This window comes from Natator depressus, chromosome 1 (assembly GCF_965152275.1).
Source record: "Natator depressus isolate rNatDep1 chromosome 1, rNatDep2.hap1, whole genome shotgun sequence".
NCBI lineage: Eukaryota > Metazoa > Chordata > Testudines > Cheloniidae > Natator > Natator depressus.
The window spans coordinates 52,747,189-52,769,121 of NC_134234.1; the positions used below are offsets into that span (position 1 = coordinate 52,747,189).

General features: G+C 41.7%; 1 protein-coding gene across 1 annotated transcript in view; it reads right to left on the reverse strand.

Moving 5' to 3' along the window:
- TRPC4 (transient receptor potential cation channel subfamily C member 4) overlaps nucleotides 1-21,933 on the reverse strand; it is a 206,058-nt gene that overhangs the window by 10,040 nt on the left and 174,085 nt on the right. Inside the window, exons 7-9 of the mRNA XM_074959934.1 lie at nucleotides 14,075-14,388; nucleotides 11,569-11,764; nucleotides 9,133-9,327 (exon numbers count right to left, since the gene is read on the reverse strand). Of these exons, the coding sequence (XP_074816035.1) occupies nucleotides 9,133-9,327; nucleotides 11,569-11,764; nucleotides 14,075-14,388 (705 nt within the window). The remainder of the gene's footprint in view (nucleotides 1-9,132; nucleotides 9,328-11,568; nucleotides 11,765-14,074; nucleotides 14,389-21,933) is intronic.

A 21,933-nucleotide genomic window follows, 5' to 3' on the forward strand; every position in this document is an offset into this window, starting at 1 on the left:
ATAAAAGTTCATCAATGCAGCCACTCTATATTGCTTAAACAGCAGCATACTAGTTATCTTTGAACAGGAGTAGTCAATTATTTTTTGTCAAGGTCCAAATTTCTTAGTCAAGGTATAATCAAGGTCCAGACTACAGAGAAACATTTTTACACCACAATAACAGTAATGATAATAATAAGTAAATAAAAGCTTTCGTGGTCCGTTCAAAAGCATCTTGCAGTCTGGATTTGGCCTGTGGTCTGCCTATTGACATCCCCATCTTAGAGATATGCAATGAAGTACTAACTTTGAACCATTTTGTGATAATAGTTAAAGACAGTACTGCATATACTGGGCTATGTCAAAATGACATTAGCAAAAATAAAAACAAATACCTAAAATAAATATAAGTGTGCAATAATTTTTGAAGGTACAAGACCTTTCTGAATCAGCATTTAGTATTAGAACCTAAGTGCTGGTAAATTACAATTGAACATCACTGGTCTTTTTACACTGTCTGTGAGCAAGCTGCATCAGTGCTTGGAGTAGATGACCTCAGAACAGCGGAGCAGTAGAGGTGGTTGAGTCGGGAAATGGAATTTCCATTCTGTGGAATAGTTCAACATTCTGAAATCTTCTTTCATCCCAAATCAGAATGAAAGGTCAAAATTTACCACAAAATGAAAGATCCAAAATATTGCATGTTGGAAATCTCGAAGTACCGTTGTAAAAATGTTTAGACTTTATCATTTCAATTAATCTATGATATTGTAAACATAAGTCAATAAGATAACATTTTGTTAATTTCCCATCAAAAATTTTGATGAAATCAATATAATTCCTGTAAAATGTTTAGATTTAGTCAAATCAGCTGGTCAAATGGTCCACCTACTGAAGAGCCCGCTTTTCCAAAGAAAAGCCATGTGATAGGAGAAAGATTTCATAAACTAGCTGAGTGTGATATCTGATCAATCCAGAGGATTGGCTGTCCACTGCACAGTGGACTCTGGGAGTTGCAGAGAATTTTCATTCAGGACAAATGAAAATTAATAACTGGCAAAGGGAGGTGTATGAAAGACTCACATAGTGTACCCTGCACCAGCCAAGCCCACTGCACCAAGGGGGAATTTGCCCTTTTTGGAAGGCAGGCTGTTCAACAGGCTGGTATGTATAGAGCTCAAAAGGAAGTACCCCCAAGAAAGTGTGTGTGTCCGCTCTAGGCCTGATCCAAAGCCTAATGAAGTCAGTAGAAAAACTTCACTGGACTTTGGATCAGGCCTTAGAGTCACAAGCAGAGAAAAACTTCCAGACTAAACTATGTTTCTTCTCACTAGTCATGTTCCAAACAAACAAAAAAGGGAGACTCTGGCAATGAGAGCTGGTTGGAAAATTCCCCTCAAAAATTTGTTGGCAGACAAAAGCTTTTTTTTTTTTTTTTTACACAAAAAGTTTTCTGGAAAATGTTTCTTTCAAAATGTTTGTGTTTTTTCCCATGAAAAACTGGAAGACAAAAAAAATCACTTTTCAGTATTCCCCGCCCCCCTTTTTCCTCCCTTTGTCCTTTGTATCATATAATTTACCAGAAACCAAGGTTTGGGGCGGGGGGAGAGGGGAAGAGAAAGAGGACAGATGAGGGAGAAACAAAACAAAGAATCAAAAATATTGAGTTTTCATCAAAAAACAAAAATAAATACATTTTAAAAAATCACAGTGGATTTTGGGAAAAAAAAGGGGGTGTTTTTTTGTTTTTTTTTTAAATTTTTCTATAAAAACCAATGGCATTTTTGATCAATTCTGTTTGCAACAAAACCTATTTCACTGCCTGTTTTTAAACACTGAAACACAGTCATAATATGGGCAGGTTGGGTGCCATCATGATATTACCTGACTTACTTTACCACTAACAGTATTTTTAAAACTGCTCTCCAAGTGATTAATATCTATAAAAGAATTCAAGTTAAATTAATTCTGAACTGATATTAATCACTAATCTCTTTAAAAGACATAGTAGATCCCCAGATCCTCGGCTGGTGTGAATTGGAATAGTCCCCCTAAATTTAACACAGTTGTTTAGACCATCTAATAATCTGGCTCAAAATGTTTAATAAATGAATGTTATGTACCCCACCTTCAAATACACAAACACATTGCCACTGTGAGTCATATTTCTCTTTTAAATATAATCCCACTCTTTTTTTTCTGTCTGGCTCTTATCTGCACTTGTTTCTTTATCTTCTGTTACTGGACTTTGGGGTTCATTGTAGTTTTCCATCGTTCTTTCTGAATTCAGCTCATGGGTTTTGTTTTGCTTTTCTTTCTTTCTGAATCAATCTTTCTCTATCCCTGACTTTTCTATGTGAGTTTTAATGTCTCCATCTCTTTTCACTTCTCTGATTCTTGCAGTCTATTTTTCATAATCTGTTTCAGTGTCATCCTCATACCCCCTTCTATTTTTTTTTTTTTTGCTGACACCTATTTTCTCCCTTTCTGTGGCTCTCTCTTTTCCTTCTCTGTTCTTTCTTTCCTAGCTACAGTAGTGGCAGCTAAACCAATCACACCAGCCTTTCATGATGCAAATGCTGTCCTACAAGGCCACGGTCTGGAACACATGAATTCAGCATCTTTTCAGGAAATCTGAACTAGTTTCGCCTGTCATTCTGCATATCCATCACATGTGAGTCATCTATGCATGCTTGGTTCTCTATACTTCCACCCAGGAGAAAAACCTCTCACTGATTAAAGTGAATGACTGGATATGACAGGACAATGAGTGAGGCAAGTCTAGACCATCATTCATTTGATGGGGTTTGGAAAGAGAAAACAGGTAAGGGGAGAGGAGTATATATGAATAGAAAAATGGCCCAGATAAGAGAATACATCAGATCCTCCTTGTAATTTCCCCAATCCCTGCTCCTGGGGTAAACTTCTGCCTTCATTAAAGTGTGTGGGAGTTTTGCCACTGAATTTAATAAAGCCAGGACTGTATCCCTTGTATATTTCCTTCATAGTTATTTATATGCCCCCCCTTCCCATTGTGACTAGCACTCCGCAATCTTCACAGTATTTATCCTGGCAACATCCCTGTGAGATAGGGAAGTACTATTGTCCCCATTTTACAGATAGGGAATGACAGCATAGAGATATGTAGTGACTTGCTCACAGTCACACAGGAAATCTGTGTCTGAGCTGGAAGTTGAATCCATGTCTCCCAAATCCAAGGCTTGTGTCCTGATAACTGGATCAACCAGTATTTGCCTCTCTTGTGGGGACTCCTCCCTTTTCCTTCTACTTCTTCCCCTAAAGGTTCCCAATTCCTTATGCTGCATGCATTACGAGTCTGTGCTGAATGATGATAATAGGGGCATGTTTGATCTAGCATGACACATACAGGAAAATTAGAAAATACTTCTGCCTGCATCGTGTAAGTGCTCTTATCCTCCAAGAGGTTTCCTCTATAATAGGAATGGCTTTTCATGAGCAATGCTTCCAGATCCCTACAATACTTAATAGCACATTATCACATATTCATTATATACTGTACCATATTGTGGATATATGTTATTTGTCTGTGGTATGTCAGTGATACTTAAACTATGGCTGTGGAGCCACAGGTATCTCTTTTGGACCCCACAGGCAGGTCTTTGGCAAAGGTGCAACATTTGACACCACACTGTCATGTTTTCAAGGTGACAGTGCATAAATGTGTCATACGCGTGTCTCTCTACTTCAACAGCATGCCATGAATGCAACTCAGTGTCAGTATGGCACACCACAATGATATTGTCATGTTCTTCCACCCCATTTCAAACCCAAGGGGACATCTACACTGCAAGAAGAAGTGTGATTGCTGCCTGTGAAGACATATCCAAATTAGCTTTGCTCTAGGTCGCTGGAATAATGATAGCCGTAAAGCCACAGCAGCACGAATGGCAGCTGGCCTGGGATCCTGGGTATGTTCTTGAGCAGCTAGTCAACTTAAGATGCCTCAGCTTCATTGCTATTGTTATTCAAGCTAACTAGATCAAATCTAGCTCAGGGATGTCTATATGTGCTGTTGTCACAGCTATGATTGCAGTGTAGACATATCTTAAGGGCATGGCTATGCTACAAACTTTTGCCGACGCAAGTTACAATGACATAAAACCGTCGCAGTTAGTATATGGCTTGTGGGTATGCATACTTGTCTCCATGTGTCGACACTGCCCGTACTCACCAGGAGTGCTGGTGAATATGGGCAGCGCCGACACATGGAGACAGTACAGTGCACAGATAAGTATCCCAGTGTATAACCCGCCCCCATCCAGCACACTGTCTTTTGGGAAGTTTTGGCAATGCATGGTGGGGAAGAAACAAGTCACACAGTGATGACTGGGAGTAAGGGGTCAACTTCCCAGCATGCAACATTGTACATCTCATAATGCCATTTTTGCACCTTTCTTAAAAATTCCACAAGTCTGCGCGGCCCTCCTCACTGTCTGCCATCTCCGACAGAAGCCTACACAGCTCTGCGCTAGGGTTTCGAGCGTTGCCAGCACAGGATGCACAGTCCTGCAGTATATGCAGAGCAGCAAGAAGAACCAAACCTGGGGGGAACATGATGATTTATTGAAGGACAGTTTGCTGTGGGACATAGCAAGATCCAATTCAAGGTTGTTGGTGATGTGCCCTGAGCAGCTGCAGATGGTGGAGATCTTCTGGGCCTGAGAAATGAGCAGGGACTGGTGGGATTGCATCATAATGCAGGGTTGGGATGACGAGCGGTGGCTGCAGAACTTTTGGATTCATAAGGCCGCTGTCCTGGATCAGTGTGCCAAGCTTGCCCCAGTCTTCCAGCACATGGACACCAGAATGAGAGCTGCATTGACAGTGGAGAAGCGAGTGGAAATCACACTGTGCAAGTCTGCAACACTGGATTCCTACCAGTCTGTGGGGAAATCACTTTGTCATTCAAAAATCCACAGTGGGGCCGTTGTGATATAAATGTGCATGGCCATTAATCATCTCTTGCCATGAAGGACTGTGACTGTTAGCAATATGCACACAGTACATCAACAAAAAGGGCTACTTTTCCATGGTTATGCGAGCATTGGTGGATCACCGGGAACACTTCACCGATATCAATCTTTGCTTGTCAGGGAAGGTGCACAATGCTTGCATCTTTAAGTACACAGGACTGCTCACAAAGCTACAAGCAGGGACTTTCTTTCCCGACTGGTGGATTACCATTGGTGATGTTGAAATGTCAGTAGTGATTCTGGGGGACCCAGCCTACCTCTTGCTTTCCTGCGCCATGAAGCCGTAGACTGGCAACCTCAGCAGCACCAAAGATAGATTCAGCTACTGACTCAGCAGGTGCAGAATGAGTGATGAGTGTGCTGATGGTAGATTGAAGGGATGCTGGTGTTGTTTACTTACAAGATCTCAGTGAGAAAAAGCATCCCAACCATTATATCTGTCTGCTGTGTCTTGCATAATAACTGTGAAGCAAATGGGGAAAAGTGGACACCAGGGTGGAGGGTGGAGGTAGAGCAGTGTCTACTGAGTTTGAGCAGACAGACACAAGGCCTATCAGAAGAGCTCAACACAGAATTATATGGCTCAGGGAGGCTATGAAAGAGCACTTTAACAGTGAGCCACCTTAATGCATTGTGGTGTACTGTGCTCTACCTGGCCCTGCTATTTTGGGGCCTGTTAGGTATTGTATGGTGCTTGGTTTACATGAATGAATATAACACTGTCAATGCACCTATTCATTTTGTGGTGCTTGCTATACATTTATGATCATTATACTGTGTTTTTTTCACTGATCCTATGAGCTGTGTCACACCATATAATAACAAGTAAGAGGGTGTTTTCAGTACCGCTAGACATTTTGCACCACATTTTGGGAACTAATAAAGATGGATAATTTTCCAAACAATAGAATTTTCTTGAGTAACAAAAATACTGCAAAAAAAATTCTTTGCAAGTTAAGAGCAAATACATTAAAAACTTCTTAAATTTTATGGAACAGAGCTTAAGAAGGGAAAGGAACATTCATGTCCATTTTAGCTACACATACGGCAACAATGGCTCTGACACAGTGGTGGGCAACCTGCAGCTGCAGGTTGCCCACCACTGCTCTGACAGGTTCGTGTATGTGAAGTGGTGGTTGGCCTTACTGTCCCCCTGTGTGGAGTGGTAGGGGTAGGGATGCAGACACCTGATGCCACGTGCAAGGGTGATGGCGGTGAAGGAAGGTGCTATACTGGGGTTCTCCATGGTCTGCAAAGGAAGGCAGGAATGTGACTGTTGAAAACGAAGGTCCACAAGAGTCTGCAGTATGTGTGTTTGCTGCCAGAGAAGCTGCGTTATGGCCTGGTGCATCTTCCTCTCCTCTTCCTGCTGGGACTCCTTTCTCCCGTCTGCTCTTTCCTTCTCCATATAGTTTGCGATATTCACCCTCCAGGCCCTCTGCTCATGGTCTGATGCAGCCCTGGCTTGCAGGAGCTCATTGAACATGTCATCCGGAGTCCTCTTCTTTCTCCTCCTTATCTAGCTCAGGCGTTCCACAGATATGGAGGGGGAACCCCCCTCAAGGCCACAATGGCAGCAGCTGCAGACAAAACACACAGAGGTACCGCTGTCAATATAGTCACAACGGAAAGTGTAAGTTAAGATTCAGAACTCCCTTCCCTTGCTCCCCTAAAGTTTTAAACAAGATGTACTTATTGACACTTCTGCTTCGGAGTGCTTGTGCACTGCACCACTCTCAGCACCAGCCATGGTGAGCACGGGGTGAGGGAAATGAAGAGGGAACTGCTCAGCTATATGAAACTATGAGTATAGGGCAATGACATTGAATACTGGCACCCATTTCCAAGGTGGTGGTGATTTTTGCTGATATCTCACTCCTGAGGGTAATAAAGGGACAGAAAATGCAGGTACTGCTGGTGTCCCGAAGCAGCGTGAGCCCATATTCCACTAGCCTGTTTACTGCAAAGGTGCCTGCAGAAGATAACGCTGACTGGTGTGGTAAAGTGTCCTACTGCAGAGAAAGAAATAAGACTGCCATCCCTACAAAGCTTTGAGAGAGGATCGCTGCGTGCCTCCATGAAAATTTCATCAAGATTTCTCAAGTGCATTCAGGAGCTATCCCTGTGTACATAAGCAAATTCCTGAGACTGTCCCCCACCCGAACCCCCCCAGCCTAACTCTAGACGGGAATGTAAAGCAGATAACAACCATACCTCTCTGTGTTGTGCCGCTATCTTTTCTAGTGCGAGTACATTAATGAAAAGCTGATAGCTGTGTCCTGTTAAGTTGGGAACTGCATCAGTACATCACTGTAATGGGAAATACATTTACACACTTACCCGAGGTTCCTTCCCCTGCCTCAGGCTCGCCCGTGCTCGACTGCTCTTCCTCCTCGCTGTTCACAGCAGGGGCCTGTGACTCAGGCTCCTCGAAGGGATCCAGAGTTGTCTGCAGTGTGGTGGTGGGGTTTCCACCAATTATGGCATGCAGCACTTTGTAAAAAAGTGGCAGATCTGTGGCTCAGCACCAGATCAACTGTCGGCCTCCCTAGGACAGTTCCTTCACTCTCATGCAGCACCGCTGCTGATCCCTGTCGTCGCCCTTCTCCTGCATCCACGGGCAACCTGCTCACCGAGGTCCACGGTTCTACAGCAGGTCTGTCGTTGTGCCTACCCAGCCTTTTCTCCCCACAGGCCCCAGAGACCCAGGTTGGAAAGTGTAGCCGGCATGGTCAGTAGGGCAGTTACACACAACAGTGGGGAATGGCTAGCTGGGCAATCAGGAAAAGGCATTTCACAAATTTCCAGGGGTTTTAAAATGTGTGTGGGGGGTGGGGGAGGGAAGGAGCTTCCTGCCTCTGTGATCTCTGAGCAGTGGAGTTCAGAACTGTGACAAGAGCCATCAGTGCCTGGCATTGTGAGGCAGCTGCTGGAGGACTGCTGGGGATAATACAGTAATGCAGTTGTCTACACTCATGCTGCCCTGACTGCAATACATCGACCATGGCTCAATGCTGCTCAGGGAGATGGGGTTACTGTGTTGCTCTTGTCACAATCCAATGGACCCCTCCCCTTAGGGAGTCCCCTGGGAAGGCAGATCAGCACTGTATATTGCTAACGCTGTCGCAAGCATCACAAAGCATTTTGGGGAGGGTCAGAGGTGTGTGAGTGGGGAGTGGAAGTTTCCTTTGCAGGTACGAGAGGCTCAGAGGGGGGGAGAGAAAGAAGAGAGCAGAGAACGGGTTAACTCAACACTGCAGCTAGCAAGCTCAGTCCGAAGATAAGAAGCTGACTTCAGCCCAAAGCCAGCTACTAACTGTCAAGACAGAAGGGGGAGAGTCCAACCCCCCACCCCCGACCAGCCATAAGAAGAGAAAAACTAAGTGGAGCAAAGCTGCAAAGATAACAGCAAGAACAGCGAGTGCAAATGAGACGACGACAGCGAAGGCCAATAGAAGGGAAAACAAAGTCTCCGAAGCCGGGATGTTTTGGGAAACCAAGAAGGCCACAGCAAGCCGGTTTGGACTGACACAAAGAGCACCAGGAACAGAGGTCGCGGACTGGAACACCCCCAAAGGAGCCCAGGGCTTAAAACCCTCTTGAGAGCTGGAGCAATTCGGAGAGCACAGCAGATCCTTGGATGGCCTGGGCCCAGGACAGCACTCCTGTCCACCTTCCCCCAACCCTCTTCTTCTGATGTTACACCCAGATTTGGCCAGTCTGGGAGGCGTGTGTGAGCATGAAAGTGGGTTAGGGCTTGAGGCATTAACGCTTTCTTTCTTCCCCCGAGTGATGTGGGAGTGTTTCCAACACTCTCTGCTGTTATTTTATTAATAAAGCTTTAAAATTTAGACACTTGATGTGCCTCGTCATCTCCTCCCGAGAAAGATCCTGTGGCCCCAGCCTGATCAACTGTGGGCCCAGGCAGATTGGTAACCAAAATCTGTCACACTCTAATGGGGCACTTACATCAGTGGGAGACAAATTTAAGTGTAGCCACACAAGGCAGCTTATGTCAACTTAACTGTGAAGTGTGGCCCAGGCCTACATGACTTTCCAGCTCTGCAAGGCTAAAAACCATCTATTTAGAAGGGGATGGGAAGAGACCAAGTAAGAACCAGGATGGTTTATTCCTTACCCCTATGGTTCCAAAACTTTCAGGTTTCCTTCTAATCTTTTTCTTGCACAGATGTCTCCATGTCCATTTGATCAGATACCAGAGAGACTTGGGGCTTGGTAAAACATTGAAGGGAGTGGGCAGAGTCCCTCCTTCTTCAAAGTAACTCATCCAAAGCTTTGTTCGAGCAAACTTCCATTCGATGTCTGCATGATCCTGTATACAAGAAATATAATAACTAACAAACTGCTAAATTAACAAGGTGAAAAAAACTTACAGGGGTCCTATAATCTAAAGCTAAACATATCCTGAAGTGCTAATTAAATGGCTCGTAAAAAAACACAGCTGTCTCTTTGTGATAGAAATTTTAATGCTGCAGTTGACTTGTTTTACCCAGTACGAAATAGTCTGGATATTATGTCACATTTAATCTTTCTTGCATTTCTACAGTTATTTAAAATAATTAAATACCTCTAAGACAGCAGAGGAAAATTACAAATAGAAAAAATACTAACTGTCTAGCAGTCTTTTGCTACAGTACCATATCATCATAACAGCATGCATTCTACATGGAGCAATTCACTTACTTTGTGACGTACTAGCTTGAACAAGGCTGTGGGACCGGGGAAATGTGGTCAAAGTGGGTCCCATTTTGTGGGGGCTCTGTTAATTGCCAACCTCAAAAATTCAAACATCATGAGTGAGGTCTCCCAAAAATCATGCATTTAAAAATAATATTGGATTCTTTTAATTTGTTTTCTGGTTTTTAAGTCTTTTGGATACTCTCAGATGGTGCTTTGAGCTTTTCCCTGCAACCATAAGGGATGGAAACATATATATATATATATATATATATATATATATATATATATATATATATATATATATATATATGTATATTTAAATGAAAGTTGAGATTCTCACCTAGTCATATGCCTCCAGGAGCTGGGTATTTAAATAAACACCAACTATAGTGAGAGTTGCAATCAAATAGTGAGAATTGGCAACACTAATTGCTCTCCTGTTTTCAGGACATTGCTATATAGAGCTGTGGGTTTGTTACCATATAAGTAGATGTGGGCAGATAACAATTTGCTTTTCCCAGGAACATTTTTGAGATTATATTTTCCCCATTCTACATCAGAATAAAACAGTTCCCTATACATATTTTTTCAGGGGGAGAAAAGAAAAGAAATTGCTTTCCTTCAAATACCCATTAACCTAGTGATCAGGGGAACTCACCTAGCATAGGGGAGGCCAAGGTTCAGGTTCCTGTTTAGAGCATGGATTATAATAGGCAATTTTTAAAGAGTCAAAATTGAAACAAAATTATTCTTTCAAAATTTTCTTTCACAGAGAATTTCAGAAATTTCTGATTTCATTCCTAATCAGATCAAAACCAAATTCTGAAATCCTTCCCGAAGTGGCATTTATATTCTTCACACAGTTCTAGTCATGACTGCATCTGCCAAGGATCAATCTATTTAATGAGTGTTAAGATATATAAAAAAATAACCCCAAAGGTCTGATTAGGATAAAGAGACAGTTTTCATTAAATGAAAAAACAGGAACAATGCAAGAAAAGTCCAAGGCCTCTACTGCAGCTTGCCTATATGTCATCAAATCAGATACCACTACATCTTTGCATTCACTGTTAGTAGGAAAGCCTGTGCAATGTGTAAAGTCGTCACTTCGTGAAACTACACCAGTTTCTGTTACTGCACTCTCTCCTGCAAGGGATTAGCACTTGCATAGAGTCTTAGAGAACTGAAGGTGGGGAAGTAAATATTTTAAACCCTCCTGATGTGCTGGTCTGAAGACGCACCAGATCCTGCTATACCTACTTAAGCAAATCTCTCTTTAAAGTGAATGGGTGCTTTGCTTGAGCAAGGAATGAAGGATCATTCCTACATCTACATTTATGTTTGTCCCAATGGCTGAAATTTTCAAAGTTGCCTAAGGAATTTGGACAACCAGTTCCCATTAATTTTATCTTTATGCTCTGTAAGAATCACTGGATATAGTACTAACCATTGATTTGGCTTGAAGTTTGGAAAATAGCCTTTTGAAGCTTAATCAATCTTGAGTGTTAAATAGAAAATATGCAACTAGCCTGTTGCAGATTCCTGATTCTCAGGGCAGACCCTGGCTAGAACAGTCTGCACTAACCTATGCCAATCGATAGCAACCCTGTTACACCCTGCCCCTCCCACAACACAACTGCTGTATCAGGAGCAGCTTTGCACCATTCAGAATTCTGGGAGAATTCTCATCTGGCCAAATCCAGCAGTTTTCTAGTCTGTTTGTGCTTGAAGGGCCGTGCAAAGGAACTAGAAGACATCAGAGAATGTGTCCCCGTATTCCATATTTAAATGGGATTTAATGCTGGAAAAAGCATATATGGGAACTTAGAGAAAATACTCATTACAAGTGATTTAATAAGGAGAAATAACTTACAGCAATGAGCTGGTAAGAGTTATTCATCATGGCTATTAACATGTTGAGTAGAACAACCAGCGAGATGACATTATAGGTTCCAAACATGGTGGCCCCAACAAACTCAGTAAACTCATGTCGTGCTTTTACATTGGTCACATACAGATTGATGAGACCAAATATAGACCAGAATAATGACTGCAGTGTTTCAAATAACCTGAAAAATAAATAGATAATAACAGCAGCAAATATACATATATACCCAAATCTTTCCCCACATGCACAGTCAAAGCCCTTTGTGATAGCAGAGGACAGGATTTTCTCCAATATACACAAAAGTATGTAATTTCCCAGGGAAATTTTGGTAAACTCTCCAAACTTGAGTCCTTAAAGCCAGGCATCTAAATACATAAATAGGCCCTTCAGTAAATGGCTGATTCTATTCAATTCAGTGCTCAGCACCTCTGAAAATCAGGCCAGTTATTTAAATATAGGTACCTACACTTGAAATTTTTTGGTTCACATGCCTAAAGTTGATCCCATTGGAGTCAATGGGAGTGTTGCCTTAACATCAGTGGGCCAGAATTGGACCTCTAAATGGCCCTACTTGATGATCACTTTAGATAAGCTGTTACCAGCAGGAGAGTGGGGTGGGAGGAAGTTTTGTTTCATGGTCTCTGTGTGTATATAATGTCTTCTGCAGTTTCCACGATATGCTATGCATCCGATGAAGTGAGCTGTAGCTCACGAAAGCTCATGCTCAAATAAACTGGTTAGTCTCTAAGGTGCCACAAGTACTCCTTTTCTTTTTTCTTTTTACGAATACAGACTAACACGGCTGTTACTCTGAAACCTAAATTAATTTGGTGACTGAATTTCAGCAGTGGGTGTGCCACATGAAAGAAGCAGCAGCAGTGGATTAAAATGATTTGTTTGTATCAGTAAACAGTTTGTATATTCAACTGATAGTGTGCTTTGAGAGTCTTCTAGATAAACGGAGCTGTATAATTCTAGGGGCATTCCCATGCATACATTTTGTTTAGTAAAGAGCTCAGAAATTCAAAGATAAAGCAGACAATCATAAAATGACGTTGTGCATCTACAGTTAAATTATAAAACATCCCCTTAGAGATACGGCTGGGACAGCAGCTAGAATGTCAAATAACAAGGTGCCATCTTTGAAACAGATCTGTAGGAGCTAAACAGTTTGAAATAACATCACTTCTTTGTAACACAAAGCTGTGCTAATACACTACAAATTATTATTTTGAGCCCTGATCAGCCCTATGCTCCTGGGCAGTGTGGAGCAAGGCTTTACACTATGTCTATGCAAGTCCTAGGGCCTGATTCTCCTCTCTTTTATACCAGTGCAAGTCAGGTGTAACTGAACTGGACTCTGGAGTTACAGATGTGTAAATCTGGTGCAAGTAAGTGCAGAATTGGTACCAGGGTACCTCTAAGGAGTGGCTGTGCAGCATGTCTTTCTGCAGTTCTTGTAAAGGCATAGACAGAATGCACCACTAAACTCCCCTGCTGGCAATTTCTCATGCACTGAAGAAGCAGGAGCCACCATAGCCTGACTAGACAACCCCTTCTACGTCCATAACCACTGCCAGCACCCCTCTTCAGATCCCCAGGGGAGACAGCTTAGTTATCATTGCCTCCCTCAACGTCACCCTGGTGGGGAAGTGGCTCTTGGCACAATTTAAATGTAGGTGAGTAGCTAAATATGATTTACAGAACTCAGGTGGTAACAGCTGTTTGTATCAGAAATTTGATTCAGTGTGGAAGATGAAAGTTCAAGTAGAGAATTAAAATGCATTTAATACAGATTGAGCACTAAACTTGTCACTTGATATAGCAAAACTAAAATTACTGACTTTCAAAGTGAAGGAAAATAAATAACTGAAATTCATTACTATTTAGCCTGTAAGACAAAAGTGAGAATGTAGAGATTGAACATTTACAAGAAATTCAGTTGAAGGGGGCCTTGCACTCAGGCTTCCTGGCAGCCTGGGCTGATTTTTTCCCTTGTCCTGCTTCCATGGAACCTTGTCCATCCAATTTATCCACACACAATCGTGACATTTTTGAAAACTGGAGTTGTTCAGAAGATGCCACTTTAATCTTAACAAACAGACATAGAAGAAAACCACAGCAACATTTGCCTGTAGAAGCAAACTCTTAGCAGGTTAAATTTATGGTTTTTTGGAGCCAGATCAGTATTTTATTGCCAAAATTACACTATTATCTCATTTTAGCTCATAGACTTTTAAGTTAATTCTGTGGACGTCTTTCTAGCATAGCCCATACATTATCATAGAGTGCTGTAGTTATTAATTAATTAATTATTATTAATAATTTGTATTGTATGATCTAGAGACAGTCATGGACCAGGACACCACTGTGCTAGATGCTGTACAAATGCTGAACAAAAGACATCTCTGCCCCAAAGAGCTTACAGTCTGAGCCAGTCTAAGCAGTAAAATATTGCACGTATCAAATGAAAAGTAGATATGCCACTTACGTTGAAAATGCATTATTCTGCTTTTCACACCGTATTCCTTTGCAGCTGTTGGGTTCATTTGTTTCATAATAGAAGTACAGCTGGTTCAACCCATTTGCAAAAGCTAGCAGCACAAGACAGTATATGAATAGAAACTTTAAAATGTCCAGTAACATTCTTCCTAGAGATATTTGCAGAGGTCCCAGGTGAGAATTTGCAGTAAATAATGAGATCAAGCGCAGGGAACTAAAGATGTTCGCAATAGCAAACAATGCCTCAGCCACCAAGGTGGGGTGCCACATATCCCAGCTTTGTCGTGAGAGAAACCCACTATACTGGAAAAAAAAACCCAGAAAAGAGAAAGTTATACTTTTGTTTTCATACAGAAACCAAAGTTGTTCAGTTTTTTTGTTGAGCCATTTTAATCAGGCACCAATACAACAAAAATTAGCCCTTTTTGGAACGTACTGTGTCTGGTTTGTCTCTTCAAAAAGGAGTTTATAATCTTAATATTAGAACAAGTATGGCTTGTGTGTTTGTCCTTATCCAGAACTTCATCTGAAGGATAATTTATACTAATCTTTTTGTATTTTGTTATGATTTTGTTGCAGTGAAAGGATTACATGTCTGGTCTTTTTGTAACTGTCTGTGACAGACAGTAGAAAAGTAGTACACACTGTAATTGTATTTAGCAAATTTATGAAGGTCTGGCTTTCTCAAAATGTAGAAAGTGGGTGCTGGATCCTGCAAAGTCAATGAAATGACTCAAATGAATAAGGACTCAATATATAAGCATTTGATAGATCAAGGCCTGGATAATCACTGAAAAGTTGCTATACAGTAGATAAAGAATAACAATGTCATTTAATCTCCAGTATTAAAACAATGACAATATGTATTTGTTCTCCCTTTAAGCAATGCCTAATTGTTTACCTACCTCATTTTCAGTCAGTCTGATCCTTGTAATCAGGAACCTTTAACATTCCAAGCCTAGCAACGGGTTCCATGAAGTTGAAATGCATTTTAAAATAAAAACTTTCTAAATACTATTCTGTAATTTTTATCAGTTATCTATTGAGTCTCCTTAATATGCTCTGTGCTGTACAGAACATATCAGAAGACACAGGGCTAAATTCACAAAAGGACTTATGCAGCTAACTACCACTTTAGGAACCTAAATCCCAGAATAAGGCCCAGTGGGATTCACAAAACCTCTGTTCAGCTTCTCCCAAACACTGTAGGCATCTAAATTCACTTGATATCTACATTTTCTCAGTAAAATCTCCATAGGCACTTATGGTTCTGCCTCTGTGCTACCTCAGGCCAGGTGTCTGGACTTCTTAGCCCCAAAGCAATGCATGAACCAGAGGAAGAAAGGCATTGGAACTGTGGGGCCTGATCTGGTAAGCAAGCTCAGAGTTTGCCTATGGGGATCTGATCCGGTAGGTGAGATCACATAGAACACCCAGCGGGGGAAAGAGGACCTCCCTCAGAACTTTTACCTCAGTCTACACACCTGGGGTGTGGGAGCTGACCAACTCAAGTTCCCACTCCAATTGAGAGGGAAAAGGGAGGTGAACTGGAGTCCGCTATCTCTCAGCTATATGCCCTAACTACTGAGCTATGGGAGAGCCTGAGGTGAGGTTCCCTCAGTCTCTCCTGTTGAAACTGTTCCATGTGGATAAATGATGAAAGAGTCATTGGGTCACAGAGAAAGAAAGAATAAGCAAGCATGAGAATAATTCTGTAGCCTCGTGCTGAAGGCACTTACTTAGGGGAGGTGGGAGATCCACTATCCCATTGTCCAATGACTTTTTTTAACTCTCATCTATATTCGTGGGGTAAAGTTGTATCCCATAAGCATATATGTGGGATAACTAAAGAACTGGTGGCCCTCCAGCTATGTGGTTTTAGGACATTTTCACCTAGGCACATGTGAATTTTTTTTAATTTAGCATAAAAAACATTTTTCTGTATCAAAAATGTATGTGAGGTACAAATGTATTCCAGATGTGTTGCTCTATTATTTTGTCCCTGGGCTACACTGCCATATTTGCCACGGTAAGGTGGCCAGAAGAGCCACAAGCAATGTGGAGAATGCAGTGAATTTGTATGTGATGACCACTCCACATTGATCCTCATGTGAAAATGGCATATAGGCTCACACTGAATGAGACTCTTGCTAGTTCTTTCAATTTGCTAGTTAAATAAAGTTTTTTTTGTCTCAAACAAAGAATTGTTCTTAATTTCTGAATGCATTAGCAGGACAAAAATCCCCCACAACACAGTTAATGTAACTTTCTCATGGCAATGGATTTTAAATAAAAACATTTGTCCTAAAACATTAATGATGTAGCCGCAGTGGAATAGCTTCAACAGGCGAGAGCGTCACATCAGCCCAGTAGTGAGGACACACACCTGAAAGGTGGCAGAACCAGGTCAAATCCCTTCCCCTCCCTTCTCTATGGAAGTGGAGACTTGAATCAGGAGCCTCCCACAGCCAAGGTGTGTATTCTAATCACTGAGCTAAAAGTTCAGAGGGAGGTCCTCTTCTTCCCTCCCTCAGACTTCTTGCAAAAACCACATAGGTGCCCACTACCAAGAGAGGGTTTGCCATGGAGAATCCCAAGCAGAGGGAGATGCCTCCCTTCAGCCTGCCTTAGGTGCCAAACTTCCAGGGGGGGGGGGCGAGTTTAGGACACATCCCTCTCTTCCGCATATCCCATTGGCTAGATTAGGAGAGAAGATGCCTAGTGTGCTGGCTTTTGTGAATCCCACTCTGAGGCACCTCTCTCTCCCTAGTCATTGTATAAAGAAACTAGCTGTCAGACGTAGGCTTTGTGAATCCCAGTGATTTTCTACATGTGTAAAAGGCATGGCAATGTGAAGCTAGCCCATAATCCCTATTGAAGTGCTTACAGGGATAATAATACTTCCCTATCTCAAAGGGATGTTGTAAGGATAAATACTTTAAAGCTCATAGAGTGCTTTGAGATTAACTGATGAAAAGTGCAATATAAGAAATAGGTATTATTATTATTATTACTACTACTAAAGTCTAAGTCCAACAGACACAAGCTACATTTGCTCCCTTTGTATCAAGTCATATCTATCTTGGTGCTTATATGGCCCTCAATACCACAGTACTTGAGCACCCAACAATCATTAGTGGATTCACCTCTTGGAGGTAGGGAAGTGCTATTATCCGCCTTTTACTGACACACAGGAGAGAAAAAGTAACTTAGCCAGAGTCACACAGAAAGTCTATGACTGAGCTGTGAAGGGGAGCCAGCCCTGTTGGAGTCCCCAGCCAGTGCCCTAGTCACAAAACCAGGTTCCTTACTCTAGTGACCTTCCTCATAAAATCAAGCTTTTATTACTGCTAGCATGGTGGAGCCAATACAGCTATGCAAGAACTGGACAGATGTTATTCTGCCTCATGCATCGTTAACCAAATCATCAGTTCAATTCTGATTGTAGAATCCTTATTACTGGTGATGACGTAAGTGGCAGAAAGAGAACACCTCGTGCTGCAGAGCCATGGCTGAGTTTGCAGTGCTAGCAGCCCAAAAAAAAAATGACTTGCAAACTGAGAAAATTTAATATGGAAGTTACTGACAGAATAAAGGAGCAACTGCTCCATGTCCTTTTCTGAATATTATTATAATATAGCATAATTTAGACATCACCGTAAACTTACATGGCACTTTTATAAAGATATAATAAGAAACTGTCCATGTACTGAAGAGATGACATGATCTAACTGAGCATTTGTAGGTGGAGAAAGAGGGAGAGAACAGGAAACCTGCCAAGTGCAGGGGATATCATAAATGAAGGCATGTAGCGGAGAAGACTGAGAAGTGAGAAGAGAGGCTTGGAAGGAGTTTAGAGAGTAGAAAAGTAGTGAACAAATAAAAACAAAGATGTCATTAGGGAGAGGAGGTTGTAGTGACTTGAAGGGGATGGCTAGGAACTTGGATATGCTAACAGACCAGAAGTCATTGAAAGGATTCACAAGGGGTATAATGGGGCCAGGGAAGTAGGAGAGGAAGATTACTTTAACTACAAAGGTTTGGATAGATTGGATGGTGGAGAGTTGAGAACAAGGGTGAGCAGAGAAGAGAACTGAAGGAAAATATGACTGATATATGGACAAATATTTTAGTAGTGGAGATTATGTGAAAGGATGGATTTTGTTGATTTTTAAAAGGAGAACTAGGAAGAAGAGAATTGAAAATGACTAGGAGATTGTGAATCTGTTATATGGTCAGAAATGTGAAGTGATAGAGAAGGAAGAATGGTAAATATTATTTTGGAGAGATATGATTTGAGAGGCTGGAGATGTCAGAAGGACACTTGGAGTTACAAGATTAAAACATAATGAAGGAGGTGAAGAGTGGAGATGTAGGTTTGGGAATGATCCACATAAATGTAGTAGTTGAAACAGGGGAGCAGATGATGTCAAGAGGAAGATGTATAGAAGGGATTGAGAACAGAAACTAGACTGATGCCAACAAGTTAGGTGTAAGCAGGGAATGAATTCTTCCCTGACAGCTAGCTGGGAGGAGGAGAGGCTTTGGGTGTGTTTAATGTAAATACAGTTTGCTCCTGGTCTACTTAGACATCTAGCAAATAGAGCGATGTTTTGCTCAAAGTAATCAACTTCGGCTGGTGTTGGGTTACAAATCACTTTAGTACTGAATGCAGGGGGAATTAAATGCTGTTACCAAAATGTTGTAATTATTGTAGGAATACAAGGAAGCAGGACTGTGCTTACCCTGCCCCAAATGAGGGGGGTCACCTTCCGCTGAAAGGACCTCGTTAAGCCTGGGGCTCGAATGCCAGATCCCTGTGAAAGTAAGAGGGATGAGGACAGATGTCCCACCCAGGCGGTGTGTGGCCTCTCCCTAGGAGTCCCCAGACTGCTTTGACCTGTTCCTCCCCAGTGTTCAAAGAAAGAGCTAAATAGGCTTCCTTGGGAGCCTCTTTGGTTATTTTAAATGCTCAGTCAGAGCTGAAATCACTTGAGATGGGACAGTGTTTCTGCCCAGCCTGCAAAGAGCTGAAAATCACTAAGAGACTGATGTGAAGACGTCACAGGAGAGAGGCAGGTGGCTGCAGAAGATGACTGACAGTCGGCTGGCAAATGAGTGGCTGGTGAGGTGGAGAGGCGCAGCGAGCAGCCAGCAGGGTTGCTGGCAGAGAAGGTTGGCAGACGAGTGCCCAAGAAGTGGAGTGAATAAGGTGCCTCCTTACCTCCACCCAGGGTGGGAGGTGAACTCTGCAGATGCACCTCTGAACTCTGGGTCTGCACTGACCAAGGATAGCAACTATGAGTTGGGAGCAGAGAAGGGATGGGCACGCTAAAGGGACTTTTGGGTTGCTGGATTTAAGAACCTGAGGGGAAAAGGACACTGCCCAACTTACTTCGGGGTGGGTCTTTTGCTCATGGTTTATGAAGCCTGTTTGCAGTGTTTCCCCAAATTAATGCTGAGTTACTTCCCTCCTTTTATTAAAAGTTTCTTTTCTACACTCTGACTTTGTGCTTGCAAGTGGGGAAGTATTGCCTCTCAGAAGTCCCCGGGTGTGTGTGTAATTTCCCCAAGTTACTGGGTGGGGGCTTGAGATGGTTCTGTTTTGTATCAATGGAAAGAAATCCAGCCCAGGTTGCTGCAGGCTTCGCCTGGCAGAAGGGTTACATTGGGAAGAAGGAAAGATGAAGAACTATGGATGAAACTGCTGACATACTATTTGTCAAGGAAAGAGAAGAACCAAGAGAGCACAGAATCACAGATATCAAGAGGAGAAAAAGGAGGAGGAATGAGATTCACTGACCAGGTCAAAGGCAGAAGGAATATTAATAAGAGCAGAAGAGAATAACTGCATCTTCAGGCCATGGAATGAAAAAGATACTAGAACAAATTGATACCTATAGTTTGAGAGACAGGTTATAATAAGCACATTTACTCAGGAGCTCAGTAACTCCTGAGAAGTGAAAGAGAAAAGGGAAAACAGATCATTTATGGAGAAAACAGCCCATTAAAAAAAACTAGTGAAAGAAATATTAGCAAATGGGCTGCTCTAAAGATGCTAATATTTATTTCATTTTTGTTAGTTTTTTATGAACCACAAGTGGCTGTGTTCTCCATAAATTATGTCTTTGGACATTCCTTCTTTATTTCTCAGGCATTACAAGGCGCCTCAAAATATTCTGATTATAATCTGTTATTTAAACTGCAAATTCCAATTTGTATTGCTGTATCATTCTCCTTCCTAATCATTATGACTGAAATCTGCAAATGGAGTGCAAGTAGGCATTTCACTGTATATCAAATGTAAGAGTTCTCTAGGCCCTCAGCAAATCTAAGAGTTAACGTATTTCTTTGTGTGCACTGTAATTTTATAATTTGTGTCTGTAGTAATTTTATATTGAAACTGAATATAAACTGCATCTTAGATAAAGACAGACCATGATAGGACTGAAAATGGACTTGCTTAATAACAAGGCCAAAAAATATCCTTACTACAAAGAGACCAAACCAACCCAGTCAAAACTTCCTACCTCCACTGGCCTTCTGTAAATTGCTCATTCAATAGTTTTCTCAAAAACAGTATGTGTATATTTAGTATATTAACTCACTTTAGTTCATTTGCACACTATAGGGTTATAAAAAGAATTAGGATATGAGATGGCTGTTTGATAGTATGTCGATATAGATTCATGAGACATTGAGTAATATGAAGTGACTACAGGAACGTGAGATTTCCCGTACAAGAGAAGATCATAGATACATCAAGTATTTTATCTTGATTACAGCAATGGCTTATATTCAGTAATTCAAAGAAGGTAAAAACACAAATTTATCCGGCCATCTGGGTAATGCAGAGCTTTGATTCTGTAATTCCACAGTGCATGGGCCTGACTTCAGTGGGCTTTGGATCAGGCTCTCTGTGGAGGGTTCCTAACAGGTCATCATCTTAAACTGACCAACCTCTGATGAAGCATGAGATTTGATTTCTTGGGTTGCTCATATTGTAAGAATTTAGAGTTTCTGCACTCCACTTCTAGCCCACACACAACCCTTTGGCACATTGCAAAGGCAGTCATTTACTTAATAAATATTTAATACATAGCAGAAATGCATAGTCCACACCTACGGAAAACGGAAGAAAGCAAAATATGGACAGATTAGAACTATGTAAAGACTAGAACTTTAAAGCAAATTTATCATGTATGTTAATGATGCCAAAGGAATATGAAATAACAGTTCTTGATGATTATTCACAGAGAACCATACACAAGATTAACATCCAAGTCAGTTGTAAGCATTGGGAAGGTGGCCAGATAATTACTTTCTACCCTCTAGAGCAGAAACAATAAATACCAAAATTATCATATGATCCTAAGGAGAGACAGTGTGGTCAAGTTGTTATAAAAAGGAGAATAAGGAGACCTCGTTCTAGTGGAGGAGAGGAAAGTGATCAGGAACAGTCAGCATGGATTCACCAAGGACAAGTCATGCCTGACTAACCTAATTTGCCTCCTATGATGAGATAACTGGCTCTGTGGATGAGGGGAAAGCAGTGGATGTGTTATTCCTCGACTTTAGCAAAGCTTTTGATATGGTCTCCCACAGTATTCTTGCCAGCAAGTTAATGAAGTATGGGCTGGATGAATGGTGAACAGAAAGCTGGCTAGATCATCTGACTCAACAGGTAGTGATCAATGGCTCCATGTCTAGTTGGCAGCTGGTATCAAGCAGAGTGCCCCAAGGGTCAGTCCTGGGGCCAGTTTTGTTCAATATCTTCATTAATGATCTGGAGGATGGTGTGGATTGCGCCCTCAGCAAGTTTGCAGATGACACTAAACTGGGAGGAGT